Below are 14,059 nucleotides of genomic sequence, written 5' to 3' on the forward strand. Positions count from 1 at the left end.
ATTTAACAAATTCACAAGGGCAAGTGCTACAGTTAAATCAAATTTAGGTCTTAAGTTAAAATTAAAATGTAAAAAAAATATATAAAGGGTAAGTCCAGTCCTTTTCACAATTGTTTGTGCCCCAAAAATGCCATACCCGTGTCCAGACAGGTTTTTTTTCTCATAATTTTTAATTGCGAGCTACATGTCTGATAATACAATAATCTATTGAAAAGGTGAAGAGTTCCTAATACAAAAGAAAAGACGAAATGACACAATTTTGTTTTTCACTGAATTGGTTTACTGACACAGATTGCATGGCTGCACTTTTCATCATACAAAAAAGAAATATTGGCAAGACGTGCATTAAACTCCAGCTTCCACATTCCCTCCATACAAACATGTACGTTGAACCACTTTGACAACATCACTGACAAAATGCTGCGTTTAACTGGCAGCACGTTACTGTTAATATATATTTATACTGTTTCTTTAAATTGATTGGAGTAAATCATTAACTATTTACAATTTTACAATCACTGAATGGTGAAACAGATTCAGCTGACGATGAAACAAGACGTCGTCATTTTTAATTTTAAAAAAGAAGAAGTTGGTTTCCTCATAACTGCCCCTCAGCATGTTTAGCACCCACTTTGTACATCGGTTACAACAAAAAGTAAAATTTGACCAACATGCCAAAGAAGAATTTTGAATACAAATCCATCCATATTGTTGAACCAGTCAGTTTACTTTCTTGACAAGATCATGTACACAAGTTCTTTAACCTTGCATAAGCCTCCATTAAATTTGTCAAATCCCCACTCCATCAAACTATGACACCAGCCCACTCTGTTGCTGGTGTTAAAAGCATAATTTTAAATTAAACAAATATGTTTGTGTGCTGTTTTCTGTCCATACACCTTCACAAATCCATCAAATTCCAATCAACCAACGAAAGCCCAGATTTCCAAGAGGAGAAAAATCTTGCTTGGCAAAATAGGTTGACGATCAAAATTCAAAATGGAGAGTTCCCCCCCCCCCCCCGGCTAATCTTTAGAACACATTTGTTAACCAATAATCTTTGTTTAATAGCTTCATTAAATTGTGCCAAGGCCCAATTTTATGGCTCTTCTTACGCCCAATTTCTGCACTTGTGATCACCATTCTCTGCTTACAAGTAAAGCACTGAATTTCTGTGCTAGCTGTGTAAGTGCAGAATGGCAAGTAACATGCTGTACGCCTGTACAAAAACAAAAGTTCCCTGCGAACCTGTGAAATTTGCTTGACGTAAGCATGGACATTCCTGCTTCCGCCGGCGATGTTTCTTTGCCTATGGTAAGCAGAGCCATAAATTTGGGCACTGTTAAATTTGGTTGAAGTGATATGAATCACCTCACTGATTTCAACCAAAGTTCATCCTGAGCAGAATCCAGCAGTCACTGAAACTCAACTACCATTGGTTGCCCATAAAACGCTGGCATTTCCAACTGACTGTGTATTCAGAACTTAATTTAAAAAGAACAAAAAAGAAAACTGCATAATTTGGATAGATTTGAGAGAATTGGGATAGGACGACGAATGAGTCGCAACTTTCTTACATCAGAGGAAACATGATCAGCGCAACTAACACCGTGCAGTCAAATGCTAACCACCATTTAACACAGCATGGCACAAGCATTACAAAGGGTTAAGCGGCCCATCCAGAGCTGTGTATTGAGAGAGTTGCGACAAAGAGGGACCATTTTTCTGGTTGCTGGATGCCCTTATTGGTCCAAATGCAACACAACCACACAGAGTGGCTTCTAACCGCCAGTTGTTGAAACTCTCTCAATATATGGCTCTGGGCCCACCCATCCCTGTTGTTAGTGCTTGGGAGGTTCAAACTCCTTCCAGGCCCTATCTCATTGTACCAGTGTATCTTAACCAACCTCCGCACTCCTAGCTACGTCTATCGGTGCTTTGATATTGTCCCCAAGCCTCTTAAAACCAACTTACATGTCTTCCTTCACCATCAATCTGATGGCAGTACACTATGTACAGTAAAAATGTACAAAACAGGGGGAAAAAGTTGAATATGCACAAAAAACATAATTGCAAAATAAATATTTAGTTATTTATAAATAACATAATTCATACATACATCCCGGCAATGTTCATTATGTACTATACATAAACAGCCGGGGGAAAAATTTCATACTTGACACACACACAAAGTGTATTTTCTTTTTGAAAAACATCAAAATTCAATTAAAAGTGCAATCACCTGTGACATAAAAATTTATGTATGTTGTTTTGGGTTTTTTTTTTAGGGGGGGGGGGGGTTTCACAAGATTTTCTTCACCAAACTCTACTTGCAAAAAAAATCAATTAATTCTAGTGGGACCCAATCATTGGCCATAACTCAAGGCAGGTATGATATAGTTGGTCCTTGCAAAAAAGTAGAAATACTTTATCAAGTGCAAGGGCTGGCCTTCATGTGCACATAGAGTAGGCTCTAATAGACTTTTTAAGGAAGGTACACGTTTGGTAATTTCTCAAAACAAATATTAACTTAAAAACTGACTTGGTAACAAGCATCGTAGAGATGTTGATAGTATCAAGCAGTGTGGGAAACGACTCCCTCTGAAGTAACGTAGTTTTTGAGAAAGAGGTAATTTCTCACTAAACTAATAAAAGACTTCTAGCTAGATTCGTATTTGAAAGCACACAAATTCGTCCAACAAGGGTGTTTTTTCTTTCATCATTTTCTCGCAACTTCAATGACAGATTGAGCCCAAATTTTCACAGGCTTGTTATTTTATGCTTTAATATGATGGGATACACCAAGTGAGAAGACTGGTCTTTGACAATTACCAATAGTGTACCTTCCCTTTAACAGCATTTTGTTTCCAGACTTTTCCCCAAGTACAAAAACATCTGAAAGTAGACTTGAGTAGGAAGAGTATCATGCCCGTCGAGGGAATAAGCCACTAGCAAATTGAACGATGTCAAGTGCAATTTATGCTCGGTCACTTGTCTTAGCTCAATTTGAATTCTTGAGAATAAATCCAGCATTACTAAGTCAGTTTACTTAACGGTACAATAAAATGTGTGGCACAAAGCATACCAGTCTTTCCTAATTAAAAAGCTTGCCTTGGACCATATGATGTTATGTTAGTCGCGTAATTAAATTGAACAATTAATAGTGACCAGGAAAGTCACTTGATACCAGACGTTATTCAAATTGAAGTCAAAATGGGTTATAGACCTTCCCACTGTCGATACAAACCAAGCTGGTTGACATGAATGGCTGAATCTTAGTAAAACACTCAATCAAGTCAACAGGGCTCAATTTCATGGCTCTGCTTACCGTAAGCACAGAATCGGCCCTTACGGAAGTAGGGAATTCTGTGCTTACGGCAAGCGTATTTCACAGGTTAGCGGTGAATTTTGGCTTGTGCGCGTGCGTACTCCATGTTACTAGGCATTCTACGCTTACAAGGCTAGCGCAGAAATTCAGTGCTAGCATGTCAAGCGGGGATCGTGATCGTAAGCGCATAGTTCGGCGGTAAGCAGAGCCATGAAATTGGGCTCTTATGTTGTGACTAAACTTAACTGCAAACTTTCAAAGAAGCAAAAAACATCCCATGATTGGTTGCTTTGTTTCCAACAAAATCAACGCTATTTTTGAAAAAGTGTGTATCGTTGTTACAAACTGTTGCATCTGGTTTTTGTTTTGCATTGATGGCTTCCCATAGTTCTCCATCCTTGGTTAGCAAAAAACTCTGGCTGTGACAATGCAATAGTGTTTTGTGTTCATTTTGTAAGATGTGTGCTCAGGATTAGAAGAAAATAAAAACACTCAAAGAAAAACAAAAGGGCAAAAAGTAAGAGTGCAAAAAGTAAGAGTGCTATTACCAAGTATCTAAATGAAGTGTAATAATTTTATTTTCTGCAAATGTTTATGAGTTTGTGAGTTTGCACAATTGACACTTACTCTATGTCTAATAGAATTAATTCAAATTAATTCCTGTTTAATTGCACCAAAAGCATTTGGGAACTCTTCTGATACTGTTTTCTAAACATAAAATTCATTTCCTTCAATACAAATAGTAAACTTCAAAAGTAAACGTTGCATAAAATGAAATTTATTTAATTAATGTAACAGTTTGTCTATGACACTGTGCAGAAAATGGGGGAAAAAAGTTGGCAGTGACACATTTAAAAGATTCTTAATCAATATTTCAATCATCTGGCTGAAAAAAAAACCCTCATCTGATTAAAATTCATAAAGAGCGACCACATATCACATGTCACATGCCAGTATCATTCAATGACACACGCTTCTCTTCTTTTCCTCTATGGCTACACACGCTGTTGATTTGTTGAAAGTATTCTAAGAAAATGACAAACAATTTGACATCTGATGTACAAGCTGAGGCTTGCACATGAAAGTTATCGTAAACGGTGAAAATATGGAAAACATCAAGCTTTCAAACTCTCTTTACATAATCCTGAATAAATGTATCTTATATTAGAAATCACGTGAGCGGAATACAGAAAAATATAACGCCTCTGCGTTCCATATCCAATGAGGGTGACAGCCAAATAGAACATGGAACGCATATGTTTTATCTTTTTCCGTATTCGGCGACTACGTGTGTAATAATGAATCCATCTTCAAGCAAACTTTACGCAGAGATTAAAATAACGCAACACGCGGAGATAGAACAGCGCAATATGCAGGGTGTGATGAACCCTGCAATATGGTTTGATATCACACTGTTGTTGCCATGGATTGACAAAATAAGAACCGAGGTTTCAAGTTTGCTTGAAGAGAAAAAGGGTGTACTTAAGTAGCAGGTGTCAATAATTATCATGACTAGACTAAGCTAATTACTGTTATTAAAGAAGTATTCAAATGGTATTACTGCAGGTAGACCAGCTTAACCTGTTTATACAGTAACGATGTCAGAGACTACTTATATATACACAACAGTGTAGAAATATGGATGAACAATATTATCAGCAAACGGCTGAAACTCTCAGAAATTATGAGATGGTAACTGGTTAAATATTACTTAATACATACCTGTATATGTGATGAATTCATGTACAAATGATTATGTCTCAAATGATGATGCAATCATTGTTTTTAACTTTTTAATGTTTTGGATTTTTTTATTTTTTTTATTAAAAAAAAATGGCAACAAAAACTTTATCCAGTGAAAATGAAGTTTCCAAAGGATAATATTTAATAGCATAATACTGGCTTAAACATTGAAAATAAACAAAACTGTATCCTTTTGGCACAATATGTTCCTTACTGTTAAGGAGTCTAGATGAGACAGATTCTCTCCCCCCCCCCCCTTTGTTTAAATTATCAAACAAAATCAGAATTACTGTAAATGTCATTTATCACTGTCTAGCACCACTGCTCTCACATCAATGTATCCGCCGAGTGAATTCCCCCTTCAAAGAAATTCTTAGTAAATGAAAAAAAAACTCTTCAGGATTATTTCAAAGTAAGAACCGGTGGGTCGCGCTTCTTTGGAACAGGGGTAATTTTTTAAAGAAATTTATGGAAGAGCAGGGACCGTTTTTATAATTTATTTTTCCTTGTTCCAAAGACTTGTATAAAATAATAAGGTTATTCTTACTGATTATGATTAAGTGTCCGAGAAACAATATTCAAAATTATTATTATTTTTTTTTTTGGGGGGGGGGGGATGAGTTGACTAATAAATATGAGCGTATATCTCTCATAAATTAAACTGATATATCACGGCAACAAGTTAAATTTGAGATATGGGGGGAAGATCGCAGAAAACAGCTTCAGTTATATTATTTTCATTATAATAACAGAGAATAAAGAAAATCTAATAATAATTATCATTAACAAATAAATGTAAATGACATAAACTTATTCCGGTAAGCATAATTTGATTTTGCTTAGCTTCTTTCTGTGTGTAAGCGGTGCTCTTTGGAACATGGAGCAGAAATGATCCGACTTTGTTGTATTGGGGACTGCAGACCCTGCCTAACAGATGCATTGAAACAGGCAGACCAATATCAACCAAGTCCAAACATCTGGGTGTTAACTTATCACAAAACGGAGTACTTTTGAGAATATAGAAAGGGTCTCAAAAGACGCTAGGGTAGCCTGGACCACAGGCCAGAGGCAGAGGCCAGTGATTTTACACTCAGCCTGTACACTCATGACCAAGTCAAAGGTCTTGTGTTTTGTTCAAATGTTGATAAGCCATCTTCCAATTCTGTTGAGTATTGAAGACTACTTACCCAACATACAAAATGAGATAAATATTCTCTTAGTGTTTGTTCAAATAAGCCACTTCGGAGTTCCAGCTGCGCATGTCTGTTACTGCTGACAACGGACTCTGTCCATCTCCCGTGACCTTTTGACAATACCAGCGGGTATTGTCAAAAGGTTACGGGAGATAGACAAAGTCCGTTGTCAGCAGTAACAGACATGCGCCACTGACATTCCAAAGTGGCTTATTAAAACAGTTCAGATGTTTAACTGTGTAGGTACAATTTTTCTCATTTCAATTCTGGTTTTGTGAAAAGAATTCTGGTCCAGTAAACCTTTCACGGGCAGCCCTGTGGACTTCCACCCCAAATTTGAGCCATGTAAGGGGGTAAGGGTTATTGTATTGTTGTCAATCCCATGCCTTTGCAATGTGCTGCGGTGCATTAGGTTTGAGCCTCTTCTAAATCTTGTTATAGGTAACAGTCAACCTATAACTCCTATTTCTAATTGTGATACCAATCTGTGTTTGTTCACAGAGTACAAAAAATGAACATATGCCATGACAATTACAGTTTAAAACAAACTTCCCAACCAATCCACATGTATGTACACGCTTTCGATTGCACTACTCTTGCAGTTCCAAATATTCACAAAACTGAACCTTTCTTTTTCGTCCAGAATGGCCCAACTGTAACTGTTTGGAGGATCTGCATTCAAACATTGCTAAATTTTCTTTGGCTGTACAGCTTTAATTTGTTTTATTGGAAGCAGTAAAAGGGCATTTATAAATAGTTCAAATCAATTAACTTGTCACGAGTGAAAATGAGAAGAGTCTCTCTCGTTTTTTTTTTAACTTTTATAAAACATACTTCCATTTTCTTAAAATGAAACAGTGCCACCATTAAATTTGAAAGTAATCAAAAGGCGACTTGACAAACAATCCTGCTTAATTTTAAGAAAATGGGGCATTGATACTCACATTCATCCACAAAAATTTGCCGTTTTATGCATAATTTTCTCAAAACTTACAGCCTTTCTGACGGCAACAGCAGCCAGAATGATCAGTACAATTAGTAACCTATTGTACTGAGAATTTCTCAAACTATATTTTCTTATGAAACTTTTGGCGCACAATTTAAGACAGAAGTTGATTCAAACTAGTTATTTGTTGTTGCTGTTGTAACAACTTCCCTTTACTACTTCGGTACATTTCACCTCATTCAAACATTTTCTTATTCAAAATGTTTTTAGTCGCGACTGCTTTCCTTTACATATTCCGCTGCGAATTATTCAAACATTTACAGGTTACTTCTTAATCAACTAAGAGATGAGTAATTGCAACTTTCCCGTTCATTACACATTTAGTCCAACATTTTCTTCTTTACTCAAATCCAAACCTTCAACTGTCCTGGATAAAGGTCCATCGAAGACGTTCATTCCATAAATATTCTGAAAATTGATTTATAAGGTTCGATTGAAATCTGCAAGGAAACAGCTCCGTAAGAAACAAAAGGAAACCAGGGAAGAATAGAATGATCACATCAGAAGACATGCCTGTAGAATTTGGAGTGGCTTTTCCATGGTTATGCAAATTAGACCATGAATATTCATGATAAAGAAGACCTTTGTAGTTGAGCATTAACACGGTAGCCTCAGCTGTTGCATGTAGTGTTAATCACAATAACTGCTACCCTCCACGGAAGCAAAAATAAAACACCAAACGTAGACTCTGGTAAAATGTAATGTGAGAGACAAGTTGTAATACTGTGTGAAGAGGCCTCTTCCAGCCAGAAGATAAAAAAAATAAAATGCATACATGTACATGAAACAGCAGTAGATGATCTTAGGAGCATGTTCTATCAGCTGCCACAACAAACAGCAGTGGTTCATTCACAAAATTTCATCAGCAGTGGGTGTTATCTGGAAACTGATCAAATAGCAGGTTTCGTCTTCTCAAAGATACATGGAACAGCAGTTGATTCACTTGCTCAGCTGCACAAAACAGCAGTTGCTATACTACACAGCTTCATCAGACAGGAGTTGGTCCACTCTATGATCCACCAAAAAAGCAGCTTTGAACTCATGAAGCTGCACCAAAATAGGAGTTGATAATCTTACAAAGCCACATAAAACAGCTGTAGGCTTTTTCTTCAGGGAGCTGACACTCTCCAAGCAGCGTCCATGGCAACACTTTCTCGCTCGGCACAAGAAGTTCTCCTGAGTTGTATAATGTAGAAGACTGTTCCAAGCACAGGGCAGCTTTAAATCCTTGTTCATCAGCAGATACACGATTACCTAAGTGCCGACTGTGAGATCTTCACAAAATGATTATCGACTGCAACAATCGTAACTCACAGTGAGAACAAATCTACCTACATGTAGGTAGAGATACAACTGATTTTAAAAGTCTCTCTCTCTCTCGAGGCTAGGCCTCAATAATCACCATGCTGGAAGGTCTTGCGCAAACAGCGCCACCGGGAAATGTTTGATACGTGTTTGCCACTGGGCGGACAACTGGAAGAACTTTACTCTGGTAAGCTCAATACCATCAATGGTCACTGAAAGGAAAGAAGACAAAAACAAAAGTAATAGAACAGACTGAACATTTCTAAAAACAAGATGGCGGCAGGTTCATTGGGTGAATCTATAAGAATAAACTAGATTAATTATTGAGTCAATGACTCAAAACAATCACAGGAATTTCATAACAACAAAAATAGTATATACACACACAATCAACACAATAACAAAAAACCTGAAATGACATTTACTCCCAACTTGAAAGTTTCCAATAAAAAAATCGGCATTCTTAAAAAAAAAAAGTTCTTAAATAATAATAATAATAATAATAATAATAATAATAATAATAATAATAATAATAATAATAATAATAATAATAATAATAATAATAATAATAATAATAATAATAATAATAATAATAATAATAATAATAATAAGACTTGTAATGCGCACGTATCCACCCTGCTGGGTGTTCAAGGCGCAGAGGACAGTCAGTTTTCATTTGATTTTCAAAACTTTACTTGCTAGAATGAGACAAACCTTTCAGTGAGTAGTCCTGCGTTCTTGAAGTGCAGACCAATCTATGAATTCCATCTATTTCTTGACTCTTGAGGGCAGTCTCCATCTCTCGGGGTTTCTTTCCGATGCGCATGACTAAAAGAAAAGGGTAAACAGAGGAGGAACATTTTAGCGTGGTGTGGAAAAGGTGGAGTGGAAAAGGCATCATGAAAGAGTTATGGTTTTACTTTGTGTTCTTTCAATATGATTGGTATTTACTACATCATCTAATTGACCCCTTCAACGCTGCGACTGTTCTAGGGCCAATATTTTAGGAGTCAGTAGGTAAAGCGTGTAGAAATTAAGCCCTGAAGACATTTTACACAAAATGTTTTTCTGTAGTGTGCAAAACTCAGCCACCACATACGCAACTACTCCTGCCACGCTCTTCACTGTGGGAGTCAACCCAAATAAAACATGCAAACACAGCGTCATCTGAAATTCGCATTGCACTGTAGAATACACGGGGGCCATTGACTCCCAAAGTGGCGCCACCAAGATTTTTCTGTTGATGACGTATGGTGAGTTCGGACAATAATACCTTAAGATAATATGGTCAAGTATCAATCAAGTAATTTTACTATCAAAAAACCAGACGACAATGTGGTTAAGTAACAATCAAGTAATTTTAACACCATGAATTTGGTAATGAAATCAAAGTACTGGAGTATACAGTGCTTATGGCACATCCATCTATGGGTAAAACCAAATAACACTCTTTATCCCAATGCAAATTTAACAACTATTAATGTACCATGTAACATTTATAATTTTTTGTTTCTCCGGGTTTTTTAAAAATTATAATCAAGGACCTACTTTTTTTGTTCTTCTCCTTGGTAACAACAACCATGGAGAGTCCAGTCGTGGACGGGTCAGCATGCGAGGGCAGTCTTTGGACGGTTAGCGACCGAAACGCTGTCTTCAGAGAGGACTTATCCTTCTTGCCTCCCAGCATCGGCCAATACTCAACTTGAAGATCCATCAATTCTCCAGACAGCGGACTTACACTGATGCAAGAAGGAGAGACGAAACTTAATTTAGCAATTTAAAAAAAGGAAATATTTGAGAGATCGCCTCACAAGGCCCGACAGACACTTCAAGTTGAGGGTTACACTTAACCGATTTGGGCTATATTATATTTATTGGTGTATTTCATAAAAACAAAACATTAAATAGACAGTATGGCAACCAATAGGTTGAATTGCACTGGTACGATACATAATATTTCTTTAAAAGCTGTCGAACCAAATCATCTGTTGGCCTGTTGCCACCTACTCCTGGGGCTGAAATAGGGTTACCGCCTTTAGAGTAAAGATGTAGGCATTGGCATCATCCACTAGAAGCTTTTAGCTGGTAGAGCAGAATGCACTACATGTACCTTCCAAACCTCAGATGTCAACAATAGACATTTGAATTACAACACAGAGGATTGAAGGGACTCCTCCCATTGCCATTAGCCTTTTTTGGATTTACAATTAATGTTCTCTTCACAGTTATCTTAATGGGAGTACCCTTCTCCCATAGACAATGTATCTTCTTTTTTTATGGAATGAAAACGCCAAGCATTTACCAACCCACTGTATATAAGGAATCCACTTTCGAGAGTTTACAATATTTCATGCAGATTTTTTTTGAACATGCATATTTCATGAACATGCACATTACACAAATGTACACTGACCAAAAACAGTATTGAGCCAGTCTTCATACATGTTTTCAATTTACTTTGATCAAAACCCAATTTCATAGAGCTGCTTAAGCAGTACATTTCGCTAAACCATTTTCTGCTTAAGCAGAAATTAGCAGGATACCATTGACAGGTGGCATAGTATTTTGGTTGGTAACCTTAATCTGGTAAGCATAATTTGTTGTGCTCAGCTACTTGCTTATGCAGCTCTCTGAAATTGGGTTTGGAGCAAAAAGAATGAAACCTGTGTATGATTCTTAACATAAACATTTACAAACACAGTAAGGGAGGGACAAAAACAGGTAATAACTTGAGATTAGATTTTTTAAGGTTTTCCAGGATTCAATCTCGAGTTACCTCAAGTTACCGCATGCTTCAAGGATTCGGGTACTTTTTCAAAATGTCCACAGATTAACATTAAACTTACAAGGGTTTGAAGATAATGATAGTGGAAAGCTTCCCTTCAAATATTACTAACTGAGGTTGTGTAGTTTTTAAGAAAAGAGTAGAACTAGTCACAAAATAATGTTTGTCTCAGGAAGACGAAAAATAATTTTAGCATGTAAAATCCCCTTACCCAGTTATGATATTATACCAAAACCATAGCATAACTGGTTAATACGCTTTTACATGCTAAAACTGAGACGAAAATTATTTGTTTTACTCATTTCTCAAAAACTACAGAACCTAACCAGTAATTAAAATTCCAAGGGAAGCTTTCTACTATCATAATCTTCAAACTGTATAAGTTTAATGTAAATCTGTGGACATAGTGTTTTGTGTTAGGAAAAAGCACATAGACCCTTTAAATCTACATTTCTCCTTAACCAGATAATACTTTATGTGGAGTTGAATGTGCATCATCTTTGAGTCATGCTTTTTAAGAAGGGTTATGTCTTGTTTTCAACAGTCTAAGGTGTTCCATAAATAGCGCTGACTGTCCCAAATTCTTCACAATGCAAAAACAGCTTCATTTGTTTCTGCTATTTAATCTCATTTCTTCAGATTTTCCAATGGCCAAAATATCGGAACACAGACTAAAGTAGGAAGAATATCATGCTTGCAGAGTGCAATGAGTGTTGAACTGTCATTGCTGAAGAAGGATTTGGGTTTATATAAGAAAGTTGTCTCAAGCAATATTCTACAATCATTTTTGAAGGTTCTAAACAACCGCATGCATCTTATTAATTAAATCATGTGACGACAGTCAGGTTTGAGCAAAGACACCCAATGGCTTGATTAAAGAGAAGGTAACACAATATCTTTTCAAAATGAGGATTTCTGTTTTTATCAAAAAATATTTTCAGAGGGAACAAAGTATCAACAGGGCCATGTCTTGGGCTGTTTTTAAGAAAACTACTTCTAAAAAAAGAGAAAAGCACAAGTTTAGTTTTGCATATCCTAAACAGCTTTAGTTATGATGATTGTGTCACACTTTTCATAGGATCTAGTCTATTATATATATTTAATTATTAATGCAAATTAACAAAAATCTAATTATGAGCTTTGACAACTACCATCACTACATAGAAACCCTTTGGCCAGCTACCTTAAGCTACGCACTCCTGCATAAGTGTGGTATATGTATGCATGCGGCACCATCTGCCGTTGCCAAAAGACAACAACAATAATTCGCAAAAAGAAAACAGTTGATTTGACCACACAACAAGCACAGTGCATACAGAACTTTTGCGCAACAATATGCTTGTTTAGGGCCATTTATTCGCTAGTTCGCAGAGCCTGTCTTTTATACCACAAGTTAATACACCCCAATGTGACCCCTTCGATCAATCAGAGTGCATATCTCTCCTAGGTATAATAAAATATGTGCACTACTTGTTTTTTATTTTTTATATAGCAGCCACTAAATGTTGCGTTTCTTGGAAAAATGTAAGATTGAAAAACAGATTCAGCATTCCGAAAAACCAATGTTTTACCCTTCTCTCACATTGATGAAAATAAAAGATGTCCTCATCGAAGTTTGTTATTTACCTTGTTTCCATGACAAAGTCCTCTCTGTGGTGGTAAGTGGAAGGAACACATGCATGCAAGGGGGAAAAGAAAAAACAAAACGAAAAAAAAACACAAATGTGGGGATGGCTACAAACAATTGGTGAAAACTCACTGAACATGCTTGGGTTAAATCAAAATGATTGTTATGCTAATGAGGCTAAACAACGTTTTAAATTTCTGGTTGTATTTCCCAGTCAGAATTTTGTGATTTTCATTTTATTTTATTAATTCTTTTTTTTTTTTTTTTTTTTTTTTTACTTTACACCGACATCGTTTTTGTTATAACTCAGCAAAAAAAAGTTCAAAGATGCTAGGTCAAACTTTTAAACAACTGTAAATTTAAATATCTATTTTCATAGACTTGAGTGAGTTACAAATTTGTTAATATAAAAAAAAACTAAAGATGAATTAGTGTAGGGATACCAACATGATCACCGTCCATCAGCCATGTACAGATAATTTTGCATGTTACACTGTATTTTGTGTTTTTTCCAAGGAATATGTGAAAGTTGTCGTATGTTTTTTTTTTTTTTTAAACAGCATCATCTGTCAAAATGTGTAAATAGAAACAATTCTCAAAATAAATTTCTGCAAAAATCAGGTCATGAAAGTTTAATCAATGAAAGTTTAAAAATTTAAAACTACCTATACAACTGACATGTAAATATGTTGTCAGCTAAACCAGAAAAGGAAAGAAAACGTTGCTGTTGCCTCACATACTACATTACAATGTGTGTCTATGTACGTTAAATGTGGTAGTGATAAGAGATGGTACATTGTTTTGTTGGTTAAATTGTTCAAAATTCAGAGTTATATCTAACAGACAGAGCCCTAAATATACATGTATACCCATTTCATAACGAAAAACTTGTTCACTGATTGAGAAAATTTTTTCATTTTTTTTGTTTCTTCCCCTCCTTTTTCCCAGTTTTTTTATGTATTTTTTTTAAAACCACAATATACCATCCCTTGTAAAGCAAAATTGAAATTGTTATCGTTTTTAACTAAAAGCTACTCTAGTATGTGGTAAGTGTTGTTGGTACTCTGCAGTT

General features: G+C 36.0%; 1 protein-coding gene across 3 annotated transcripts in view; it reads right to left on the reverse strand.

Moving 5' to 3' along the window:
- Nucleotides 1-579: 579 nt before the first annotated feature.
- Nucleotides 580-14,059, reverse strand: part of LOC139936216 (phosphofurin acidic cluster sorting protein 1-like) — a 90,098-nt gene continuing 76,618 nt past the window's right edge. For 2 of the 3 annotated variants that reach the window (XM_071931002.1, XM_071930994.1), the window contains exons 18-21: nt 12,987-13,010; nt 10,124-10,314; nt 9,290-9,403; nt 580-8,787 (exon numbers count right to left, since the gene is read on the reverse strand). In XM_071931002.1, the coding sequence (XP_071787103.1) occupies nt 8,669-8,787; nt 9,290-9,403; nt 10,124-10,314; nt 12,987-13,010 (448 nt within the window). In that variant the 3' untranslated portion in view covers nt 580-8,668. The remainder of the gene's footprint in view (nt 8,788-9,289; nt 9,404-10,123; nt 10,315-12,986; nt 13,011-14,059) is intronic. The other variant, XM_071931008.1, reaches the window with a different exon arrangement.

This window comes from Asterias amurensis, chromosome 1 (genome assembly GCF_032118995.1).
Source record: "Asterias amurensis chromosome 1, ASM3211899v1".
Lineage (NCBI taxonomy): Eukaryota > Metazoa > Echinodermata > Asteroidea > Forcipulatida > Asteriidae > Asterias > Asterias amurensis.